Consider the following 21,973-nt stretch of genomic DNA (forward strand, 5'->3'; position numbering starts at 1 on the left):
TATAAATAACTGCCAGTGGGTTTTGTGACATTTGTATTTGAACTACAATTCCTATAAATTACCCCGACTTAGGCTTCTAAATAAAAGAAAAAAAACGGTTTAACTGAATCATTCGCTACATTTGTGAATTCTTTGAAGGCAAGGTCTGTATCTTCTTCATCTTTAAATAACCCTCATTGCCTATCATAGTGCCATAGTCATAAAAGGAAATCAGTAAGTCTGCTGGATGAATTGAATTTGGTTCCAAAATTCAACTGACAGCAGCCTTTCGAGTTAGTCTTTTTGATAATTAGTTGTGTTTGGTGAAACTGAACTCTTTAATCAAGGCTGAAATGAACACGCAATGTTAAGTCCCTTCAGATCTCAGGCTATTTTGTGACTTATGGAGATGCAGCTTTAATCAGTAGACAGTCCACATATTTTCACAAACATTTTTACTTAAAACATCATGGGTTAAAATGGACACATTGTACATTTGTGCACCGTTTTAGTAAGATACAAAAACCATTTTCTGAAAAGCAAAAACTTAAATCGCTTGTTTACTTTCTGTTTTTCCTCTGTTTCCTTCAAGACTCTGCTCAAAATCAACCTTTGAAGGAAGGCTTTCCTGATTCCTCCAGCTGCTAGTGCCTTCTCTTCTCAGATGACCTTCCATCTACTCGTTATGTATTTTGCATTGACCTAAATATTTTCCATGTGTCCCCCCCATTAGAATGCAGGCTGCTCCAGGGACTATTTTCCCCCCTTTTCTTTTTATCCCCAGAGCTTGGCACAGTGCTTGGCATGTAATTATGTTGGTGGATTGCCTAAATACTTCAAGGATCCATAATATTGTCAGCATGGCCACTCCCTTCACTCTAGTTTCTGTGACACTCAAGTTGTCAAATTGATGATTCTTCTCCACTCCCTTCCTCCTCTTTACAGAACTGATTGAAAGATCAGTTCTTTTGCTGTTAGACAGACATAGATAGCAACAATCACAGAAAAACCATTAAGTGGAAATGCTCTTTTTTTCATGAATACTGCTAAATTGACACTGTTTCCTTTACCCAGTTCTTCCCTGGCCTTTGACTTCCTGTGTAGACAGAGGGAATGGATAGGTTCTCTAGTGTGGTTCAGAACCAAACCCCACAAGTCCGAAGCATGTTGACAAACTAAAGCTTATTTTTAAAAGGTTGTTTCTAGGAAGTTCTCTCCTTTTTAATTGGTATAATTTGTAAGATGGAAACACAAGTCGCTTCTGACATTGGTCAAAAAAGAAACCTTTTTCAATACCTATTTAGCAAAACTTTTTTTTCCCCTTAAATAAGGAATCTAAAACCTAAGCTGAATGCTTAAAGATGGATTTGCTTTTCTACCCTGCAAATAAGAAAATAGACTTTTTTCCTCCAAAAAAGCATGCTTAAATATACACATCAGTCCTGGAAAAATGTACATGAAAATATAAAATGTAAAATTAAGCTTAGAAAGAAATTGAATGTGTAAGAAAAGTATTGGAGGGGGGAAATTAAACAAGTGAGACACGGGTCACATTTCTCTTTTGTGACATAGGTCTTGCTACCACTTTCTTGATCCTGTTTTGCACAAGAACTATGGATAGGGACATTCCAGTTTAAACACATCCAAATACACATATGATAGCTGCACCCTTTCGATATTTGGTGATGCTTTGGAATGCTCCTAAAGAATGAATAATTTGTTAAGAAGAAATAGATCTTGTGTATTCCCCAGCTTGAAGACAACATGGGAAGAGAACATTAGATGGGGGAAGAATATTAGAATCCAGGGCCTGCCACCTTAATATGCATCATCAAGAGTCCTGCAAATAAAGCAGCGGAAATCCCTCTTGGGATCTTTTTTTTTTAATATTTCCTAAAAAAATAAAAGAATTCTTCAGGATTCCGAGTTCTGTAGAAGAGCCATATGCAAAATAAATTGTGCTTTCATGTCTGGCTGCCTGGTGATTCTCTTATGCATTCTCCTTGGCTCCAAGGTATTCCAGTTCAACAGCGGTTTTGGGTCCTGTAGGGGAACCCCCCCTCCTCTTCCGGAATTCTGCAGCGATTTCTTCAAAAGACTTGCCTTTGGTTTCTGGAACTTTAAAAAATGTAAACAGAGTAAAACCTAGGAGGATCACAGCAAAGAGGGCAAATACATACGGTCCACAAAAATCCTACAGTGAGAGAAGAAAAGAGAGAAGAGTAATGAGTAAGCTATCGAGACCCGCTTCCTCTGGTGTCCATGCAGTCAGCACACTTGGGCAGTGTCCAGCCTCTTACCGCAATGTACTGGAAACTCAAGGCCACGATGAAATTGCAGGTCCAGTTGCAGAAAGCAGCAATGGCGATAGCTGCAGGCCGTGGTCCTTGGCTGAAAAATTCAGCCACCATGAACCAGGGGATGGGCCCGGGCCCAATTTCAAAGAAACTCACAAAGAGAAAGATGGCTATCATGCTCACGTAGCTCATCCAGCTAAACCGATTCTGAAAGAAAGCAGATGAACATTTTACCAGTGAAGGACTTTTAGAAATCTCAAAGTAGCCACACATGGAACTCTTGCCCTTGAAAGTTGTTTTATATCCGACCAAATGGAAGATTTTCTCTTTTGGACCATGTCTCAACGCTTTGTGTTTCATCATAAGACTTTCCACAGTGCTTCCAGTGATGAGAAAGGTCATCCCAGGCATGTTCTGGGCAATAAGGTCCAGTAGAAGGCTTTGACGTGGTGTGATGAGCAGGTGGGATTCCTGGCCCATGAGCTAAGCTGATCTCAATTCTTCTTGAAAGTACTACCATTTCCATGACCCCCTCTTTGTCATTACTATATAATTTATAGACATATAAAATAGTTACTCTCCCAACTTAATGAAGTAATTAAGCTCTCTTCAAAATTAATCATTCTCTTTTACTTCCTTTATTTATTTGCCTTTGCTATTCCCTCCTGCCTTTATTCTCAAAGTCAACATTATATTTTTTAAAAAATAGGGGGCAGCTCGGTAGCTCAGTGGATTGAGAGCCAAGCCTAGAGGTGGGAGGTCCTGGGTTCAAATGTGACCTCAGACACTTCCCAGCTGTATGACCCTGGGCAAGTCACTTGACCCCCATTGCCTAGCCCTTACCATTCTTCTGCCTCGGAACCAATATACATTATTGATTTCAACATGGAAGGTAAGGGTTTTTAAAAACAAACAAATAAATAAATATTTTTAAAAAGTACACCAGATTTTAGTATATTTGTGTGACTAAAGATAAAGCTTTGACCAACCCCAAACTCACCAACAATACGAGCCCCACTGTCATAGCAATGGCACATACAAGCATCCCTGACAAGCCCACCAGGAATAGGGAACGTCGCCCTGCTTTCTCCACAAGGAAGACCTGGGAAAGTTAAAAAAATTAAATCAGAATTTTTTTAGATGGGAAGGCTGCCGTACATGAGGTTGTCTTGCACTTGTGTGGTGTTTTTGCTTCCAAAGAGTTTTAATGTCTATGGATTCGTTTAATGTTTTAAGGTGGGGAGGGGGAAGACAATATTTCATTTCATAGATAAACTTAGATGAAGAGAAATACAAGAATTTGTCCAGGAATAGAAGTTCTCAATAAATACTAAATTTTTACTTCTCTGAATGGCTGGAATTTCAATACCTCTTTCACTGAATTCTCTTCTTTCTCTTCCTCTCTAAATTAAGGCATTCCCTAGAGTTCTCTTTTCCTTTCTGTTCTATGATTTTTTCTTTGATGATCTCAGTTGGTCCCTTAGCTTCAATGTTTACCTCCATGTACAAAGTTTCTAGATATATATATTATGTATGAATTGCTTCTACAAACATTTAATCAATGCCTACTTTGTTTCCAAGGCCTTTGAGAAGATACAAAATTTATATAAGACCTATTCCCTACTCTCACAGAATTTAAGATCTAGTAGAGGGCACAGGCAACTATAAAACTCGCTATTTTATGAGAAGTGCATTAGAGAGATGCTAAAAAGTGCTATGTGAATCAGTAGGGTCATCTGATTTAGAGCGGAAAGAATCTTTAGAGATCATCTAGTCTAATCCTCTTAGAAGAGGAGAAGCCTAGTAAGATGAGATTTGCAAACTAGAGGACTCAGGATTCAAATCTAGAGCTTCTGACTCTGAATCAAGTGCTTTTTTTTCAAGGAGAGTAAGATTACCAATAAGTAGAGGGGCAAGGTGAAGTCATCAGGCAAAGCTTAATGGCATTGAGTTGGATTTTAAGGATGAGCAGGAATTCAATAGCTGAAGAGGAAAAGGGAAGGTGCAATACTCAAAGACATGGAAGGAAGAGAACCAGGAGAAAACAGAATAGTTCATTATGTTTAGATCATAGAATGTGTGGCAGTGAGAAATACATGTTAAAGATGGAAAATGGCAGCAGAATGTGGAAAATTTTAAATGCCAGGAAAAGGAACATGAGCTTTAGTAGGCTTTAGGGAGCCATTAAGGATTTTAAACAAAAGAATGACACGACCATATCTATGTATAAGAAATAAGATTTTGGCAGTGGTTTGAAAGGAGAAAGGGGCTGAGAGTAAGCATCAAGATTTATAGGTGATAATAAAGGCCTCCCCTAAGGTGGTAATAGTGAGAGTAGAGGGAAAGGGAAGTATAATTCCTTTAACTTCTCTACCCCGGCAGGAATGTCCAGGGATCCCCATTTCCCCAAGAAACCCCATTTTGACTCTGTAATAAGGAGGGGTGGCTGTGAGGGAGAAGTGGCCCTTATACAACAACTCATGGGGTTAACAACTACACCCCCTTCCTCCTAATCTTCCCTCCCCACTCCCAGAGCTGACAAACAATTCCCCTGAGTTTGTACAAATGTTGTCACTTGATACCTATTTCCATATTATTCATTTTTGTTATTGAACAAGTTTTTAAAAGCCTAGTCCCCAAATCTCTCTCACACACACATATATACATAAATATATGTATATATATAATGTGATAAGTGATATCATATGTTTTGCTTTTGCATTTCTTCTCCCACAGTTCTTTCTCTTAATGTGGATAGCATTCTTTTACACAAGTTCTTCAGGAGTGTCCTGGCTTGTTGCATTGCTACTCATAGCAAGGTCTATTACATTGCATTTTCCCACAATGTTTTACTTTCTCTTCTGGTTCTGCTTGTTCACTTTGCATCAGTTCATTGAGGTTCTCCCAGTTCATAAAGAAAGCCTCCAGATGATCAGTCCTTACAGCACAATAGTATTCCATCACCATCATATACCACAATTTGTTTAGCTATTCCCATATCGATGGACACCCCCTCACTTTCCAATTTTTGCCACCACAAAGAGCAAGGCTATGAATATTTTTGTACAAGTATTTTTCCTTATTATCTCTTTGGAGTACAAACCCAACAGTGGTACTGCTGGATCAAAGGGCATGCATTCTTTTAAAGCCCTTTGTGTATGATTCCAAATTGCCTTCCAGAATGGTTGGATTAATTCACAAATCCACCAGCAATGCATTAGTGTCCTGATTTTTCCATTTCCTCTCCAACATTTATTACTTTCTTTTACTGTCATATTGGTCATTCTGCTAGGTGTGAGGTGGTACCTCAGAGTTATTTTGATTGCATTTCTCAAATTAAGAGAGATTTAGAATACTTTTTCATGTACTTTTTGATAGTTTTGATTCATCTGAAACTGCTTATTTATATCCCTTGACCAGTTGTCAATTGGGGAATGACTTGATTTTTTTGTACAATTGACTTAGTTCCTTATAAATTTGAGAAATGAGACCTTTGTCACAGGTTTTTGTTATCAATTTTTTCCCTAATTTGTTGCTTCCCTTCTAATTTTGGTTACATTAGTTTTGTCTGTACAGAAACTTTTAAATTTAATATAATCAAAATTATTCATTTTACATCTAGCTATATATCTTTTAAGAAGTTTGACTGAAAATAGAGGGGCAACAGATGGACAAACAAGAAGGCTCAAAGGGAGGCTTTAAAAAAATTTGGGGAAACTTAGGCATGCTAATGAGCAAATGGAAATAAGCCAGTGGCAATGAGATGAAGGATACCTGACAGAGGCAATCATTAATAGCCCAAGGCCATTGGCTATAAAGTGGGAGGTTGGAGGGGTTATTGAGGGGCAAAAAAGGAAAAAAAAAAAGAAGTATTTGAAGCCATGCCTCTTTTCTATGCTTCTGACTTTCATTTATGTTTGCCTTGTGGACATATCCACTCAGAGAACACCCCCCCCCCCCGCCATGCTCCACATCTATTCCAATCCAAAAAGATCATTTTGCCCTATTCTTGATAATTTCCTGACTTCTTTTTTTTAATGGTATCATTATTCTCCTGGCACAAAGTCTTGATATTTCCTTCAGCTCCTTCCTTTTCCACCCTCCATCCCCATGACCAATCAATGACCAAGTTCTGTCAATTTTACCCTGGCAAAATCTCTCCCATGCATTTCTTCATCTCCATCTCCTCTTCCATGACCTTACTTCAGGGTATCACTATCTTCTCCTGAGCTCTTATTGTAGTTTCCTACCTGTTCACATTACTATTTTTTCCTATAATTCATTTCATATTGCCGCCAATTAATCAGAAAACTTTGAATGGCTCCCAAATGTTTACTGAATAAGTTCCAGATTTTTAGCCCCTCAGTTTCATGTCCTTCTGGCCCCTTTTCCTATCATTAATACTCAGGTTCTCCTCTCTGAAACATGTCCCCATGATTCATCCAACCTGGTCTGCATGTTGTTGCCCAAATATGCCATGCACCTTGTTGTTTTTGTACCTTTGTTTGTTCTCTGCCTGGAACACATTTTCTTACCCCAACTATCCAGGTCTATCTGTAGAATTCCTAACTTTCCTTCAAGATTTACCTCATATACCATTTCTTTCATGAAATTCTGATTGCCATCCCCAATAAAAATCTTCTCTTCTCAATAGTGTTTTGAGGGGGCAACTACGTGGCTCAGTGGATTGAGAGCCAGGCCTAGAAATGGGAGGTCCTGGGTTCAAATCTTGCCTCACATACCTCCTAGCTGTGTGACCCTGGGCAAGTCGCTTAAGCCCCATAGCCTAGCCCTTAACACTCTTCTGCCTTAGAACCAATACACAGTATTGATTTTAAGATGGAAGGTAAAGGTTTAAAGAAAAAATAGTATTTTGAACTTCTCTCATTATTTGTTCCCACTCTACTGTGTATTTCAGTTATCTCTACACATATCATCTCCCCTATTGGATTTATTTTTTTTTAAACTCTTATTTTCCATCTCAGAACTGATACCAAGTGTTAGTTCCTAGACAGAAGAGCAGTAAGGGCTAGGCAATTGAGGTTAAGTGACTTGCCCAAGTCACAGAGCTAGGAAGTATCTCGGGCTAGATTTGAACCCAAGACCGCCTATCTCCAAGCCTAGTCTTCTATCTATTAAGCTACCTAGCTTCTCTCTTCCCCTATTGGATTTAAAGCTCATTGAAAGCAGGAGTTATTCATTATGATTCCAACAATGCCCTGCACACAGTAGAACTTCAAATATTTGTTGAAAGCCTGAGCTAAATGGATCACAAATTGAATTAAATTGATTTGCACAGCCAAGACCTTTCTCCTTCATGCCAACTGCCTCCGACATTTTATTCAGTCGAATTGATAAACAAAGTTCAGACGCTGTAAATTTTAGACTTTTCCTGGTTGATTTCCTACGAGTTCTAAGCTTGTGTTAAAAAATAGTGAAGTTTCCATTTACTCTGATTTATACATAAGCTCAATGACGTAAATCCCCAGGACTTTGTCTAGAGCACAGATCTTAAATACTGGCATTAAACATGCACTGGCTTTTCTCACTCACGTCCCCTGCTGTTGAGTTAAAATGTCAAATGATGAGCACAGGAACGTCGGCATTCTTCACCTGATCCATGGATCAGAAGCATCAAGGTTTGAACATAACTAGTGCAGCTGAGTGAGTGTACCAGCTGCCTCTCCTGATGAACTCTTCCTCTGAAAGGATGGAATTTGGGGAATGCTAATTGGCAACCTTGTCAACTGCTCTTCTGGGCATGTGTCTAATTGGAGCCTTTACTTTAAAGATGATCTTGAAAGAGTACAATTGGCCAAACCTAGTGTTTGTTGAATGGATTCGTTTCCTGCCAGGTGTTGGGGGGCCCCCATTGTGAGGGTCAGTGAGTAACAGAAGGGAAATCCCTTGCATGATTTTTCTAAGACTTAGCACATTGAGTGAGCTCATTAACCTTTTGGTAAGCCAGCCATACTGAAATAAATAGCTAGAGGGTAGGAGTTGTTAACTTTTTTGTGTATCACAGATACACAAAACAGTATGGATATACATATAGACATCCTGATTGCCCTCTGACACTCAGTGGGGAACCTTTCTCTGAATGATGTTTTAAAATGCATAAAATAGAATATGTAGGATTACATAGAAAACGAATTATACTTATTAAAATATTTTTTTCAAAAAATTCAATCCCCAGAATTTATCCAAGGCTCCTACAAGTCCTCAGACTCCATGTTATTGAGTCAGAAGTTCTCATTGTGCTCTAGGGAGAGTTACTGGATTTGGGAGATACCAAAGCAACATGTAAAGTTGTCTGTCTGAATTTAGAGGAGATGTCAATCTTTTTTATACTATGGACTCTTTTGGTAATCTGGTGAAGCCTATGGACCCTCCTTCTCAGAATCATGTTTCAAAATGCATAAAATTAAAAAAAACTGATAAGATTGTGAAGGAAACCATTTTGGATATTGAAATATAGCTATCAAAGTATTTAAAAAGACAAGTTCGTAGGCTATAGGCTAAATGCTGGTTTAGACAGATTCATCAAATAGATGTGATAATAGTTAACCTATTATCACTAAGGGGAATGAATTTGTAGAAAAGAATAAAAATATTGGTAGAATCTTGCCAGTATCCTAACATCACTCTGGCATTATGATTTTTTTAAAAATATAGTTTTCAATGTTGATATTGTTGTAACACTATGGCATAAAATAAAATGAAATTGTTTTCTTGCTATGTTTTCTTAATGCCAACTTCTTGGTTCTGAAGAATAACAATTACTGTATTCTACCAGTACTCTCTATTTTTAAAATAAACTCTAAAATTCATGTCAAGTTGAGGTTGAGTGTCTCCTTGAAGCAGGCCAGGACAGCCACCCAGATGCAGAGCATGGAAGAGACAGGACATGGAAAAGTCTATTTTGTCTTTAAAGAGAAAGCTCAGAGATATAATCACTTTAGACTCAGGATCCTTAGGTAGTTATTGAGACTGCCTCTAAAGCCCAGCAAATATTTTGGGGCTGTAATGAATTCTGTTTTTTTACATTTAATTTGATTTATTTTTTCTAATGAACAAACATCTACTTTTCCTCCCTTTTCTCCTGTTCTGGGGTGGTGGGTGGAAAGAATCAAAATCCATGTAATTAATATGCATCATAAAGAATAGTAAATTCCTGAATTGTGCATGTCCCCCCTCCAAAAGATATTCTGCACCTCTCTGGCAGGAGATGGGTAGCATTTGCCATCATCAACCCTTTGGAATCATGGGTGATCATTGTTTGAACAGAGTTCTTAAGTCAACTCTGATTTTCTATCCCATTGTCTATCTCTATTTACTACTTCCACTAAAGACTTATTCTGATACCGTAATTGTGACAGAAATTCTTGGAGGCTTTGGAGTCATGGACTTGAATTCTATTCCTACTGCTGATATCTACTGCCTGCCTTCTTAATTTCCTTTTCTGCAAGATGAAAGTTGTAGACTAAATGTCTTCTGAGTTTATTTCTAACTTGATATATGATTAAACCACACACTGGCATGGACACATCTTAAATCTTACCATTTCTCATATATTATCTTCATATTCCTGAAATGAAATTCCTCTCTTTAATCATAGCCTCCTGTCCTTCCATCTCTTTGTCCATTTCATTCCTAACTCTATTCTTCACCCTCACAACAGCCTCCAATCCCTCCATATCTCTTAGTTTTCCCAGTTTATGATGCTTATTCTCCTCTCACTTTCCTCTCTTCACAAACTTGACCCTATAGTTAACCCTTTCAACTCTAAGCTGCCTTCCATCTTTGAAGGCATTGCCGCCTTGTACCATCTCCAATAAAGCTTTGCCAAAACCTGATTTTGTGCTGCCACCAGTGCTCACCCACCTTCTCTGCTTCTACTCATGTTCTGTTGAAAACTGTTGGAGAAAATTTCACTATCATGTTGACTGGGACTACTACAAACTTGATTCTTAAATGGATCCTTATTGCAAAGCAATCCATTTTATTCTTTGTGGGTTGCCACTTTATCACACTATATTCCTTTCACTCTGATTGGATTACAGTCTTCCTGAGGGCAAAAACTGCATTTCAAATAGTTTTGCACTCCCTTCTCCCAGTGACTCCCAGACACTTCATAAATGTTTTGCTTGACTGAATTTGATCTCATTTAAGTCTATGACTTCAAAATGTCCCCAAATGATCAGGTGAACAGTGAAAATTTTAGGCAAACCAATTATGTAGTCTCCTATAGATGAAAATGTCCAGATGTTCACCGACTTCAACAGTTGTTTTTCTTTAAATAAATTGGATCAAATGAATTTCTGTATCATCATCCTATGTCCTTTAGTGTCTCATCTTACTCCCTGCCCTGATAGGATTCAAGAATTAAACTTTTTCTGATGTGAACAAGTTTAATTAACAAAATACAGAACATCATGAAATAAGAACCTCAAGTGAATCAGTTTAATCTTCATTTTGGGAGTCTGATATCTGAGCATTGTTTCAAATGGACCATTAATCACAGTCTATGAGTAAGCAAGCTACTTTGAGTATGTTAGCAATCATCTAACCCCTTCCTCTTGCTCACCATAACCAATTCATCACCAAGTTCTGTCATTTTCATCATAATATCTCTCCTGGGCTATCCCTGTTTTCCATTCCCATTTGTGCAGAACCTCATTGTCTCACATCTGGAAAACTACAACATCTGGTCTTTCTGACTCCAGCCTCTTCATCCCCATCCATTTTCTTAAAAGAATGCTTTCATCAGGGTCAAGAAACCTTCCCTCCTCCAAACTTTAGTGGTTCCTCATTATCTAAAGAGAAAGTCCAAAGGCATTTACAGCTTTCTCCAACCTGGCACCAACCTACCTTTCTAACCTTATCTCACTTCTGAGAGAAAATAAAGCTTTGATCTAGCCAATCTAGCTATCTTCTAAATGGAACATGGTCATTTCTGACTCAACATCTTTGCTCATATTATTTGCCTAACTTGGAATCCCAAATCCTACTAAAATTTATATCCACCCTCCAAGGACCAACTTAAGTTCTATCTTCTCTCTTAATTTTCCTTGTCCAGTAAACTTCTTCCTCTTCCATCCTCCATTAATATATACTGGCCATTAGGTGGGCCAGGATACTAGTATAGAACTTAAGAGTTAGGAAGATATGGGCTTGAATTCTGCCTGAGACATCATTGTTTTGTAACCCTGAGTAAGCAAGCCAGGTAATTTCTCTGCATCTTAGTTTCCTCATTTGTAATATGGCAACTATAATAGGATTGTGGTGAGGATCAAATGAATTAGCATGTAACGTGCTTTGTAAACCTTTAAAGTGCCATATAAATGCTAGTTATTATTGTCTATACTCTTTAAGTACTTACTTTTTACTTACTAAATGGCTAAGCCTTTCAGAGAAGGCACCTCACTCTTTTCAGGTTATCAGGGAGCCACTTAACACCCTAACCTCTCTCTTAAACTCCAGTCTACCTTCAGCAGCTGTGTGATGGACAGCTCTACTTAGATATTCCATCATTTTTTTGTAACTCAGTTTATTTAAAATGGGACTATTTCCCCCACTACATTTGACCCCTTCATTTGATCCTTATTTATATTGAGGGTACTCCATCCTTCCTGTCACCCAGGGTTCACATCAGAAGTATCTTTAATGCCTCATTCTCTTTTATCTCACATATCCAATCAGTTGCCAAGTCTTATCCTCAACATCTCTTAAATCCTCTTTACTAAAAAACCTGCCACCTCCCTCAGGCTCTTATGACCTCTGTTTTGGACTGTTGTAATAACCTGCTAATTGATCTTCCTACTTCTCTATCTCTCTGTCTGTCTGTCTGTCTGTTTGTCTCTCTTTTCCTTTTTCTATACATTCTTCCAGATGAATATAAACTGATTGCACCTCATGCTTTTTTGGGCTCCAGACCTGAGATTTCATTGGTGTATTGAGTTCCTTCCCTGATTAGGAAACTTCCTCTATCAATAAAGATGGACAGCTGTTTGGTCTTAAAGAGTTAATTATCTAGGGCCTTGAAAGTTGATGTGATTTGCCAAAGATTACATATTCCAGACGGATCAAAAGTGAGGCATGAACCAGGTCTTCCTGAGACAGAGGCTAATCTTCTCTGTACGATATTCTTACATCTCTCTTGTACACATCAATTAACGAAGTGGAAGCTGTCTATTAAGTTGATCAAATTCTCCCAAGAATTAATTTGTATTATAGTTAGTGATGCATTTCTTCGTACTTTGTCTTCTTTGTCTTCTCTACCTTGTCATGTGATTAAAAAGGCAATGTATTTCTTATAGGATTCTTGGTAGTATTACATTAAAGCCAGTTGCAGGTTGGTCAATGGTTTGCATACTGATGGGGTTGGAACTGGCCAGGGCAGCAGGGTTGTGTCCCGGGGCGGTGTTGTTCTTTCCTCACCTGCCCAATCTTCATTTCTCTACATACTTCTTAGTGCTGAAGTCCCTATGCAAATTCTAATATCTTTCCCATTCAAGAAACATATTCTACTTTGACAGCAGTGAACCTGGTTAAATGGGTCCTCTGGCTGTTTTCCATGCGTGTTAGTCCCTGATAAGAGTTACAGCAGTATTGCTTGTATTTTAATTTAAACCAAACCTCTGGAAAAGCAATATCTGATTTACAGATGTTCTTAAAGAGCATTAGAACTGGGAGGGACCCCTCGAGTAAGACTCATCCATCCTTATCATGCCAGAGACTCATGACATTCCAAACCCTGGCTTGATCAAAAAGTTTTCAAACAGATAATTCCAATTACAGACCCCTTGATCAACAATGTCTGCATTTGACTAGGATGGGGGGAGATGGTTTACTTAAAGGCAAGAATACATTTTCATGATCCCTTTGCTTTTACAGTACCCTGAGCAAAGTCACTGACATTATTTTCCTGGAAAAAGAAAAAAAAGTCATACTATTTATGAAGGGGTATTTACTTACAGAGATAACTGTGAAGATAGTGTTCACTACTCCAACTCCAATTGTTGCATAAACTGGTTGTTCTACTCCAGCTGTGTAGAAAATACTGGTGGAATAATAAAAGATCTGAGGGGAAAATGAAAATACCCAATTTTTTAACTCCAAGAAGATGCTTGGGGGACTCCTCTAGATCACTTAGGATGTGGGCAATGGTCCTGACTTGACTACAAAGGAATATTTTTAAAGCTTAACATTTCTAAATTTGAAATATATCTTTAAAAATTTATAGAATTATTTCATATGTTGCCACTAGTTTTTCTATGCCAATATGCTTTCAACAATGCTATATACTTGGGAATCATGGGAATCATGGGAATCAGTCTCTAAAGAATCAAAATTGTGGGTGATTTAAAGGGCAACTGGGAGGTCAGAGTGGTGATAAATAGGTTGAAATACATTACTGATGATGACTTTCACAAAAGACGTATATAAGAAATGTTATCTAGGGGGTAGCTGGGTGGCTCAGTGGATTCAGAGTCAGGCTGAGAGACAGGAGATCTGGGTCCTAACCTGGTTGTGTGATCATGGGCAAGTCACTTAATTCTTATCGCCTGTACACTCCTGCCTTCAAACTTATACACAGTATTGATTCAAAGATTAAAAAGTATGGATTAAAAAAAAAAGAAATATCCAGGAAAATACAAGATTGCAAAAGGAGATGGGCATGTCACAGAGTGAGAACATTATTCAGTTGTGTCTGACTGTGACCTCATTAGGGATTTTCTTGGCAAAGATATTAGAGCAGTTTGCCATTTCCTTATCCAGCTCATTTTACAGATGAGGAAATTGTGGCAAATAGGAATAAGTGACTTGCCCAAAGTCACAGAGCTAGGAACTGTCTGAGGCCATATTTCAACTCAGGAAGATGAGTCTTCCTGACTTCAGGCTTGACGCTCTATTTACTGTGCCACCTACCTGAGATTGAGAATGGGGCACATAAATGGACATCTTGAGTCCTGCTCTGGTCCCCAGAGAAGGTTTAAAAAAAGGCAGAAGGAGGATATTTTAGAACCTGCTGTGGCTTCCACAAAATGTTAAAGAAATGGAAGAAGGCCTTGAACATGGACATCCTGAGTCCTGGTCTTGTACCCACAAAATGTTAAAAGTGGTCGAGGAAAACTTTGAGCATGTTGGAGTAGCTTATAGGAGGACATGAACAGAAATCACAACAAACAAGGATGGGCTGTAACCTGGATAATGGAAGAATGACCCACTCATATCACATCATGGACCTATCTACTGAAGTTTCAAAATACTTTGTAGAATCATGGAACCATTTGGGAGCCTTTAGAAGTGAGCTAATAATTATGCTCCTTCCTCCTGTACCTAGGCAGATGTCATAAAATAATCTTCAGTAGATACCACAATTCCCTTAGCATTTGACTAATTTTATTGAAAAGTCCATCCTCATCATTTAATGTGAACTTCCTCAGCTAGAATCCAATCTAATGACTCTTGTTTTACTCTCATTGCAATTAAAGAAGCCGCCTTCTGATAGGCTTAAAAAATTAGATCACAATTTAGCCTTTCCATTTTCAAGATAACTTGTCCTATTTTTCTCACCATTCTTTACAGTCAGGACAACTCTTGGAGGAATGTAGGACCTCTTAGGGGAAGGAGCCTGGGCAAATCTCCCTGTGGACTGGTATTTTAACCTTCTGTATAGGTGAAATCAGCTTCAAATGATGATTAGAGGGAAGAAGGAAGGACAAAATGGTGCCATACAGTCAAAGAATAAAGCTTGTAGGTAAATGAGGAATTGGATGGTGGCAATGCTTATCACTTGATTTTATATATCGATCCCTCTTTAAATATAGCAATATATTATATATCTAATATAAACCGTGTTTTGAAAGAAATTTAATTCTGATCTTAAATGCCCCCGCAAAAGACCACAGTGGGACCCAAAAAGAGGATTCTATATGAATCCATAAATCTTCATTTAATACCATTTTCTATATAATATATCTATCTACATGTGATTTTCAAAACTGTCCACACATAAATACATACATGTATATATACGTATCATGTACTTTGCATATATATACATATATATGTACTTTGCATATATATATGTATATATTCACATACACCCATGTGTTTATGTACATATATATTTATGTATTTTGTCACCATCTGATAGTTATCTCCCTCTTTCCCATGATCACTCAGCTGTATCCTTTAGTCCCCAAAGCAGCTAAAGGACCCCCAAAGCACAGATCCAGAATTTTTCAAATTTGATATACCTTAGGGATATCTATTATTATTGAACATATTTTCTCTTTCTTGAACAAGGTCTTTCTTTTCTTTTTATTGGACCAATTTCTATAGTAACAGATAGAATATAAACCTTTGTTAGGCTTTTTTAACTTTCTAACTAGAAAAATGATTTTTGTCATTAGAATGTGGAGTGGGTATTCCCTATCCCCATTTCTAGGGATGTTCTGAAAGAATTTCACATTCTTCTTTGGGAGACATTTGGAGCCAACATTTACCAGTTGTTCTCTTTTTATGACAGCTACTCTTTCTTTTATAGCTTTTTTTCCCCTTAAGACTTTTTTTTCCTTTCTCTCCATTTACCTTGATTCTTCGTTGTCACATCAGCAGGTAAATATCATTTTATCTGATTACTTAAGGAAATGTGGTTTGTGGGAAAAAAATCATTAGGAAACTCACTCCATTGATTCCAGAAAATTGCTGAGCCATATGCAGCATCAGTGCCACCAGAATGGGCTGCCGATAGCTGGCCATGGTGAAAAGCTGAATCATGGACACTTTCTTCTCACTCGAGGCCTCTTCTTTTTCTTTTTTCATCTCTGTCATGTCCTTAGTGGGGTCACAGCCTCCTCTGAGCCTTTTCAAATCTGTTCCAAAAGAGATCATGTTACTTACCTCTTTCATCAGTTGTTACTTGCTCATTATTTTAATTATGCTTATGGAAGAGTCATAATGTTTGATGCTCTTACTGAGATCATCGAATGGGAATTTTATTCTATTTGCTAAACTATGCCTAGAACTTTAGAAAAAGCAGAACATTTCCTATCAGGGAAAACACCTCCCTGGTCTCTGTTGTAGAATCACGAGGATCTAAGGAACCTTAGAGACTCTAGTCGGACCTCATTTTATAGCAGGAACAAAAGAGCTGAACTTCAGAGGTCTCATGTTGGCCGCTTGAGCTTGGACCCTGGGATTTCATTAGGATCAGGAACTCACCACTGGGAGATTGCCTCTGTCAATGCAAATCAATACTTATTTACTCTGCCATTTGTAGTCTTAGATTGCTAGTTATCAAGGGGAATGGAGCTTAAATGACCAGGACCACAAAACCAGTATGGATCAGAGCCCAGGCTGGAACCCACAGACTGACTCCCTCTACTATGCCATGCCTTTCTAGGGGTAACTTACTCATGATGAATAATTATAATAGCTAGCCTTTATGTAACACTTGAATATATACATATATAAACTCTGTTTTGATCTACATATATGTGGAATCTATTTTGATGCTCATAACAACTCTAGGAAATAAGTATATTATTATTCCCATTTTACAGATGAGAGCCATTAAGTGTCTTGCTCAGTGCCACAGAGCCATTATGTGTCAGAAGCCAGACTTGAACCAAGGTGTCCCTGATTCCCAGGCTGACTCCCTAACCACTGTGAAATGCTACCTCTCTATGTTTGACTTGTTGTTCAGTTGTTTAGTCATATTCAACTTTTTTGTGACTTGCATGTTCTTGTCAAGATACTGAAGTGGTTTGCCATTTCCTTCTCCAGTGAATTAAGGCAAACAGGGTTAAGTGACTTGCCTGGGATCACACAGCTAGTGAGTGTCTGAGGCCAAATTTGAGCTCAGGTCTTCCTGATTCAAGACTCAGAGCTCTATCCACTAAGCCACCCAGCTGCCTTGAATATATAGCAAGCATTTTGCTAGCTGCTGTTATTAGAATACTTAGAGGCTAGAGGGTAAAGCTGGTGGTTACAGAACAGTTTTTCCTCTACATGAATATAACTGGTTCATACAGGTATTGAATAAATGGTCAATTTTGATGTCATCAGTTCTCTGCCCAAACCCAGTAAACTAACAGGTTTAGAACCTTTAAAATCTGTACTAAACAAGAATGCGAAAATCCAATCTCTGTCTTTCCGTCAGTTTTTTGAGATATATTGCCTGGCATGTCATTATCCCAGATTTAGAATCGCCATGAATGAAATTTTTTAAAAAACTCCACTTTCATACCTTGGACAAGTCACTCTTTTTGCCTCAGTTTCCTCATCAGCAAAATTAGGAGCTTGGACTAGAAGGCTTCTAAGATCCTTTCCAGTTCTAAATTTGTAATCCTGTAATTTGAGAAGTAGCCTCAGATAACAAAAAACTTAGCTTATATACTTGGTGGTACATATATGTGGAATTATCTTTGTGTGTTCTAATTGTGGTTTGTGAATATTTGCAGGTGAAGAACCACATGCCCCAATCCAATTTTCATTGCATCAGTGGTGTCTTCCCCCACGTGCCTTCATCTGGAGGGGATCCTTGGCTAGTAGTGTAAAGTAATTTTGTGCTTACAGATGATTTTCTTGAAATGAAAACACAGGGAAGCTCAGTTAGGAGAATAACTGAGTAGTTGAGGGTCTTACTCATTTTGGCTTTGTTCTCTTCTCCCAGCTTAATGTAAAGGTATCTGGGGCTCTCTGGACAGAAGAAGAGTAACAGACACTGAAGGACAGCGGGTGCACCAGATAAGCCAAGCAGAACAGGCCACATGTCATCATTGCCCAGGATAAAGTCAAGTCCAATGACCTGTAAAAGATAGACCCACACCATATTACTTATGCAACAGACTGAGGCCATTGACTCATAACCACTTACTATATTGGCAAATCATGTGCTTGCCATCTCTTAACCCACATGAAATGGAAACATTTTACTAATCTGCTTGCTCTGAGCACAACTGGTAGTTGAAAATTAAGGTGGACAGAATGATGGAATCTTTGTGTTGTTGAGGACCCAGAAGCCCTTCATACTTCAGTCCAGCCCCTCTATTTTCTTAATGATTTCTTTAAGCTAACTGAACTTCAGATGGACAACAGAGAAAAAGAGGAGTAAAATCAGAATGGACAATAATAGGTGTAAGGCAGATGGGATTGGGAATGGACAGACCCTACCAGTCAAATGCCCATGGACACAGAAAAAAATGGTGCCTTCAACCTCTTGGAAATGGCCTTTTGGTGCTGGAGAGAGCTGGACAGTTGGCTTCCTACTTAGTGCCTTCTATTGTGTAGGAGGGGGGGTAGGATAACAGGTTTGGAGCTAGGAGGGACCTTAGAAGCCATCTAGTCTATCACCTTCATTTCACTGATGAGGAAAGTGATGCCCAAAGAGGTACAGGTATTAGCCCAATATCTTATGGAGTGGGGGGTAAGTGGCAGAGCCTGTATTTGAATAGGGGTACTCAGACTCCAAGCCTACTTTTCCCACTGACTCTTCAGGCATCACTCTCACAGTGTAAAGAAAATAGGAAGGAGAGAGGAGACTAGTCTTCTTGTTCTGACTGTTTACGGCACCAATTAGTCCAGTGATGACACCATGCAAGTCATTTTACCTTTCTGTCCCGGTTTATTATTTTTTTCATTTGTTGACTGAGGATTCTCCTAAGCGTACTACTTCATTAAAGTATCAGATGAAACAAAATATGATAAAGATATATATTTCCATATTTCAAAATATGGAAAAACACCATTGTATGTAGGCTGGAGAAAAATAAAATTGAGCAATATCTCAGATCTACTCATTAGGGCACTAGATATCTAGTTGCCACGTCATGTCTGTAACCTCTTTGTTTTCACCAGAATAATCATAATTTTTTTTGTCACATGCTATTGTTCTTTACCTGACTGACAAGAATCCCTGTGACAATGGCCAGCTGGTGTAAGGTTCCCAGAGCACCTCGGAGAGATGTGGGAGAGATTTCACCAATATACATTGGAACCAGTCCCGACACCAGACCTTAATGAAACAAGAAGACAATTGAACACATCGAACATAGTTTGGCCAAACAACGGTGAATGAAAGAGATCCACTGTGACAACATTGCTCAGTGTCTAGACATCTGACTAATACCTAACTATTAGCAATTATAGCCCTTACTAAGATATAGCCTGCAGTAGGAGATAGTCCTCAGGTTCTGCCATGAACTTGGGACATTTAAGAAATACCTGTTGGGATAAATCAATAACATTATTTATTTTTTGTGTTTCAAAATCCCAAATATCCCATTTTATTTTCTGGCAATTAGCACTGTGCCTGGCACATAGTATTGTCATTCGGTTGATTCAGTTATGTCTGACTCTTCATGACTCCATTTGAAGTTTTCTTGGCTAAAATACTGGGGCAGTTCATTATTTCCTTCTCCAGCTCATTTTATTGATGAGGAAAATGAGGGAAGCAGAGTTAAATGACTTGCACAGGGTTCTACAGCTTGTAAATATTTGTGGCTAGATTTGAACTCAGGAAGAAGTTGAATCTTTGGCCATGAGGAAGAAGGAAGAGTCAAAGATGAATGGAGCTTTGAAAATGGGTTTCTAGGAAGATGGCAATACTGCCAATACAAACTAGGAAGTGTGGATGAGAGATGGGTTTAGTGGTGAAGATAATGAGTTCAATTTTGGGCATGTTTAATTTGAGGTGCTGGAAGGATAAGTGGAACTGTCCAGTAGTCCATTAGACACAGGGGACTGGAGCTCAGGATAAAGATGAGAGTCATCGTCTAGAGATGAGAATTGACCTGGAGTAGATATAAAACTATTAAGAGAAAAAGTAGAGAGAGAAAAGAACAAAGCTAAGGACAGAGCCTTGGAGGACATTCATTCTATAAGGCCACAAGGTAGATGGAGAATGACATAGAGTGGTCAGACAAGAGGAGAACCAAAGAATCTCAATGTCACAGATCTAGGAGAGTAGCAAATATCCTTGGGGGGTGGGAATGGTCAACAGGATCACGAAGTCCAGGGAGGTCACATAGAATGGGAAATGAGAAAAAAGACCATTGAATTTAGCAGTGGAAGGACTGTTGGTGAGGTTGTAGAGAGCAGTTGAGTTGGGAGCCAGATTGAAAGGAGTGAAAATGAGTGTTTGATGAGGAAGCAGAGCAATGTGTAGGTGATCCTTTCTTGTAAAGGAAGGATCCTCCCTCTTGTCCACTTGTGTTGCATGACGTATAACTATATATGTTCTAGTCATAATATGCAAGCTCACGCTCTCTACACTTCATAGATTCCTTTCTCTTTTTGGTCACCGTATCCACATATGCCTAAGAGTCACAGTTCTTTTCATCTCAGGGGCTATGAAGTCATGGCTTTGTAATCCTTTCTTCATGCCAGCCCTCCAATTTACACAAGGAAAAAATGTATTAGGCAAAAAGTGAAGGGGCAAAGTTTCTAGATTTGAGATCATGGCATTTTTTCATTCTTTTATCACATAATAACCTGATAATAGTTGGCAGCCATCTTCCTGAGTATCCATCCAACTTGGAAGCTGGAGATAGACTAGATGATGTCTTAATATCTTGCATATCTGAATAACTGTTAAGGTATTATATAAAATTCTTTAGTTCCAGCCTAAAATTTTGAGGGAATATAAGTTTTGATTTGATTGGTGACATATAATGCTCTTAAGCTCTAATGTGAATATTTTGGGGAGTATAAGTTTTGAGTCTATTGGTGACATATAAAACCTGTTAGCTCTAGCCTGAATATTTTGGAGAGTATTAATTTTGACTTGATTGGTAGCTAAAAACATTTCTTTCTTTCAATGATTTCTTCCCTCTTTCTGTTTTCTTTGATCATTAGGCTTTCTGAAAGATCATCATTTGAAAAGAGGGCTCTTTTTTCTCCTCTTCTAAATCAATATTAACTGCCCATGAGAAAGACCAGGTATCTAATGAATTTGAAATGTCAACCCAGGAACAACTGATATGAAAATGTGCAATCATTCTTTATCTCTTGGCTCTTTTTTGCTACTTACAAACACGTTTATACCTTGTTCATCTGATAAAACTCACACCTTCACTTGATCATTCCATTCCCTCGTTCTCATGCCTTATATTTAGCCTTCCTTTCACAGCCAATCCCCTAGGGAAAAAAAATGCTGTCTACAATTGGTGCTTCTATTTCTTCTCCATCACTCTCTACAAACCATTGTAACAATCACTTGACTGAAATTGTTCTTTCTTGGATTATCAATGGCCTTTTATCAATTCTCATTCTTTTTGTTGATTCTACCTCTATAATGCCTCTCACATATAACTTCTCTCCACTCACTTGGCCATCACTTCAGTTCAAGCTCTTATCACCTCTCACAATTGAACTCATTATCCTCCCCACCAAGCAAACAGAAATAACTGATGGATTAGTCTCTTCACTTCAAGTTTCTCTGCTCTCGCATCTATCTTCCACATAGCAGTCACAGCGATCTTCCTGAGACACAGGTTTGACCATGTCGTCTCAGGCTCAACACATTCCAGTGATTTCTCATTATCTCTAGGATGAAATACAGATTTCCCACTTTGGCATTTAAGTCCGTTTACGATCTGGCTCCAACTTATCTTGCAAGACATAGTTTGTAGATTTTTTCTACTGGCTCTTTTGCTGTTCCCCGCAAGTAACTCTCCATCTCCATT

General features: G+C 38.4%; 1 protein-coding gene across 1 annotated transcript in view; it reads right to left on the reverse strand.

Annotated features, from left to right (window-relative positions):
- Window positions 1–425: 425 nt before the first annotated feature.
- SLC2A2 (solute carrier family 2 member 2) overlaps window positions 426–21,973 on the reverse strand; it is a 35,112-nt gene continuing 13,564 nt past the window's right edge. The window contains exons 5-11 of the mRNA XM_044670938.1: window positions 19,187–19,302; window positions 17,934–18,096; window positions 15,972–16,159; window positions 13,254–13,358; window positions 3,277–3,378; window positions 2,280–2,483; window positions 426–2,173 (exon numbers count right to left, since the gene is read on the reverse strand). Of these exons, the coding sequence (XP_044526873.1) occupies window positions 1,970–2,173; window positions 2,280–2,483; window positions 3,277–3,378; window positions 13,254–13,358; window positions 15,972–16,159; window positions 17,934–18,096; window positions 19,187–19,302 (1,082 nt within the window). The 3' untranslated portion in view covers window positions 426–1,969. The remainder of the gene's footprint in view (window positions 2,174–2,279; window positions 2,484–3,276; window positions 3,379–13,253; window positions 13,359–15,971; window positions 16,160–17,933; window positions 18,097–19,186; window positions 19,303–21,973) is intronic.

The sequence above is a fragment of the Gracilinanus agilis genome, chromosome 3, assembly GCF_016433145.1.
Source record: "Gracilinanus agilis isolate LMUSP501 chromosome 3, AgileGrace, whole genome shotgun sequence".
Lineage (NCBI taxonomy): Eukaryota > Metazoa > Chordata > Mammalia > Didelphimorphia > Didelphidae > Gracilinanus > Gracilinanus agilis.